The sequence below is a fragment of the Fonticula alba genome (assembly GCF_000388065.1).
Source record: "Fonticula alba strain ATCC 38817 unplaced genomic scaffold supercont2.14, whole genome shotgun sequence".
NCBI classification, from domain to species: domain Eukaryota; order Rotosphaerida; family Fonticulaceae; genus Fonticula; species Fonticula alba.
The window spans coordinates 251453-254691 of record NW_009242984.1 but is presented as its reverse complement, the minus strand read 5'-3'; the positions used below and the strand labels follow the sequence as shown (position 1 = coordinate 254691).

Below are 3239 nucleotides of genomic sequence, written 5' to 3'. Positions count from 1 at the left end.
CCCCCCCCCCTCCGGCGCCACAGCCCACGTCCGGGGCTTCCTCGTGCGCAAGCACTACGTCCGGATGTGCCTGCTGGAGATGCCCCTGCGCCAGGCCCTCCGGCGACTGGTCACCTCGACCAGCGTGACGGCCATCGCCGACGCGTGCCGGCTCCTGCAGCAGGCCACCTCGCTGGCGCGGTCGGCCTCCTCGGCCACCATCAACTCGGCCCTCGGGCAGCCGGTGCAGCAGGAGCGCGCGCGCGCCGGCGTGCCCTCTGCCGCCGGCGCGGCGTCCCTCTCGGCGTCCGGGCTGTTCGCTGTGGCGGCCGACCTGGCCGGGGGCGGGGTGGCGCCGAGCCCGGCGCGGCCGGGTCCCGGGTCCCGGGCCTCGGCCCCCGGCCCCGGGCAGCTCCCCCCCGGCGAAGACCCCCGCACAATGCAGCACTATGCCCAGCTGGTGCCGGAGGACATCCTGCTGCTGGCCCGGTACCAGCCGAATCACCCGCTCCACCGGGAGGTGGTGTCCATCCTGGCCAACCCGGGGAGCGATCTGTCCGGGCTGTCGGGGCTCCTGGCCCGGGGCCGGCCGCTGCCCCAGCCGCCGGCCCTGCCGGCGGCCGATCACACGCCCACCCTGCCGCAGGTGGTGGCCACCCGCTGTGCGGCCCTCATCGCCAATGGCCTGGTCGAGTACCTGGTGGCGGTGCTGAAGTCGTGCGACCGGTCGCGGCCGCATGTGCACCTGGCCCGGCGGGCCCTGTGGGTCTTGGTGAACCTGTGCCTGCAGCCGACCTGCCTGGCGGCCGTGGTGGCTCGGCTGCTGGCGGCCCCGGGGGCGTACTCGGCCTCGCGATCGGCCGAGACGGTGGGGGTGCCCACCGGCGGGGGGGTGCCCCTGCGGCGGGGGGGCGCCGCGCGCGGTGCCAGCCTGGCCGCGCCCCGGCACTCCCCCTCGGCGCTGGCCTCGCGGCCACTGGCCGCCGGGCCCGGCTTGCCGCCCCCGGCAGCACACCACCCGACCGCCGCGGCGCCGGCCCCCCAGTGCGACCTGGTCTTCCTGATTGACCTGCTCCAATCGCACCGGGACCACATCGAGGTGGTCGAGCCGCTGGTGGCCCTCTTCTGGCAGATGGCTGTCGGGTTTTCGGAGTACCGGCAGGCCCCGGCGGGGCGTGCCGGGCCCGGCGTGCCGGACCACCACCGGCCCGGCTCACCATCGGCCCCCGGGACACTGGCCACCGCCGGGGCCCCCGGGCGCCGGGGCAGCCCGCACGGCCGCCCCCCCGGGGCCGATCTCGATGCCAGTGCCCTGGACAGCCTGTGCCTGCTGCCGGAGCTGGTGCTCCTGTCGCCCGGGCGCCTGCGCGGCCAGAAGCCGGCCGGCGCCGCGGCCGGAGCCACGCCGGCCGACCCGCATGGCGGCGGCGCCCCGCCCCCCCCGGGCGAGGAGGACCTCCTGGGCCTGCTGGCGACCGATCCCGGCCGGGCGGCGGCTCTGCCGGCCCGCCGGGCGGCGGCCCTGCTGGTCCAGTGGCTGCAGCACCCGCACGCGAGCCTGGTCCTCGGGCGCTTTGGCGATGTGGCCCGGCTGATCGAGCGCCGGGCCAGCCTCGATGCGCGGGCCCTCTCCGCCCGGGGCGGGCCCCTCAGCGGCAATGTCATCGGCAATGCCGGGGCCGGGGCCGATGCCCTGCGGGCCACGCACGAGCGCCATGTCACCGCGGTGGCCCGGCTCCAGGACATCCAGGCGGTGCTCGCCGGGGCCCGCGCCCGGCCGGAGCCCGTCCCCCTGGCGGGGCACATGTCGCGCGTGGTCTTTTGAGGGCGCGCCGCGGCCGCCAGGCACGCGAGACACAGGGCACGTGCGTGCGGCGCGCGGCGTGCGGCGGGTATCGAGGCAGCCGCGCCGTCCCGGTTAAGTGGCGGGTTAAGAGCGCGTCACGTGGGAAGCGGGTGTCACTTTTGACACCTTAGCCCTCGATCGGCCGGCCGCCTCCCGTTTGGGCCCGCAGGCGCGTGCGCGCGCGCGCGCGTGTATGTGCGCAGGCGGGCCCGCTCCTCTGCGGCACCTGGTCGCTCCCCTTCGCCATCTCTTCGCCATCTCTTCGCCATAGACTACACCACGGACCTGCGTTCACCTTTTCGTCTGTATGCTGTGTATGCTGTATGTGCTGTGTGTGTGTGTGTGTGAGTGCTGTGTCCGGCAGCGGGCGATGCGTCTGTCTGGCGGATATGGGGGCGATGAGGGGGGGGGGGGGGGACCCGGGGCAGATCTTCCATTCTTTTGTGCGGGCCGGCCAAAGCCATGACGAACACGCGAGGCTAGCCACCCTCCCATCACCCCCGCTCGCAGCATTGCCTCCTCACCCCAGCACCCGCCAGAACGTCCCCTGACCCCTCGCCACACACGCACGCACACACGCACACACGCACACACACACAAACCGAAGCAACACTCTCCCGTGCCCCCCGCCCCCCCGCGCTCCACCTCCCTCTCCCGTACGTGCCTGCCCAGGAGGATGGCCGGGTCGATGCTGCAGGCCGCCGGTTCGGCCCTGCTGGCCCGATCCACACATGCCCAGTCCCAGAGCACGGAAATCATCCTCCTGGTGCTGGCGTCCATCGGTGCCACCATCGCCTGGGCGGCCACCGCCATCAATGTGGCTCTGGTATGTCCCGTAAAGAGCGCACCCGTCGAGCCTCGGGGTCTCGGCCGGGCGTGGCTCCCCCAGCCCCCCCCCCCTCCCCCCCCCCTCCCTCGCGCCGCACGCCGGGCCCTCGGCCGACACTGACCTCATCGGCTCCCAGCACATGGTCAACTGGCGCTGCGCCATCCGACAGACGGCCCTGCTGCGCGTGGTCGGCCTGCTGGTGGTGTGGACCACCTGCTCGCTGATCATGGTCATCTGGCCGGGGCAGAGCGGCCGCGCGGCCAAGCTCGTCATGGACGCCTACGAGGCGGGCCTGGTGGTGCAGCTGGGGTCCCTGACCAAGGCCTTCGCGGTGCGTGACCCGGGTCGGGGCCCAGGCGCCCGGGCGCCCGGGCGCCTGTGTCTGTCTCATGCCCCGGGCGGGGCCTCGCCCTCGCCCGCCCGGTGACCGCCGAGCTCCTCGCCCTACTGACACCTGGGCCGCCCCTCATCCCCTCTCGAACCGGCTCGCCGTCGCCCTGGCGCCCGCGACATCGGCATGCTCCATCCCCCCCGCCCCCCCCCCCCCCCCCCCCCCCCCCCCCCCCCCCCCCCCCCCCCCCCCCC

General features: G+C 75.2%; 2 protein-coding genes across 2 annotated transcripts in view; both read left to right on the top strand.

Annotated features, from left to right (window-relative positions):
• The window catches only part of H696_05813 (hypothetical protein), a 9926-nt gene extending 7795 nt beyond the window's left edge, over window positions 1-2131 (top strand). The window contains exon 8 of the mRNA XM_009499614.1: window positions 24-2131. Within this exon, the coding sequence (XP_009497889.1) occupies window positions 24-1804 (1781 nt within the window). The 3' untranslated portion in view covers window positions 1805-2131. The remainder of the gene's footprint in view (window positions 1-23) is intronic.
• Window positions 2132-2501: 370 nt separating this feature from the next.
• The window catches only part of H696_05812 (hypothetical protein), a gene marked incomplete at its 5' end in the record, with an annotated part of 3479 nt that continues 2741 nt past the window's right edge, over window positions 2502-3239 (top strand). The window contains 2 exons of the mRNA XM_009499613.1: window positions 2502-2651; window positions 2791-2985. Coding sequence (XP_009497888.1) covers window positions 2502-2651; window positions 2791-2985 — 345 coding nt within the window. The remainder of the gene's footprint in view (window positions 2652-2790; window positions 2986-3239) is intronic.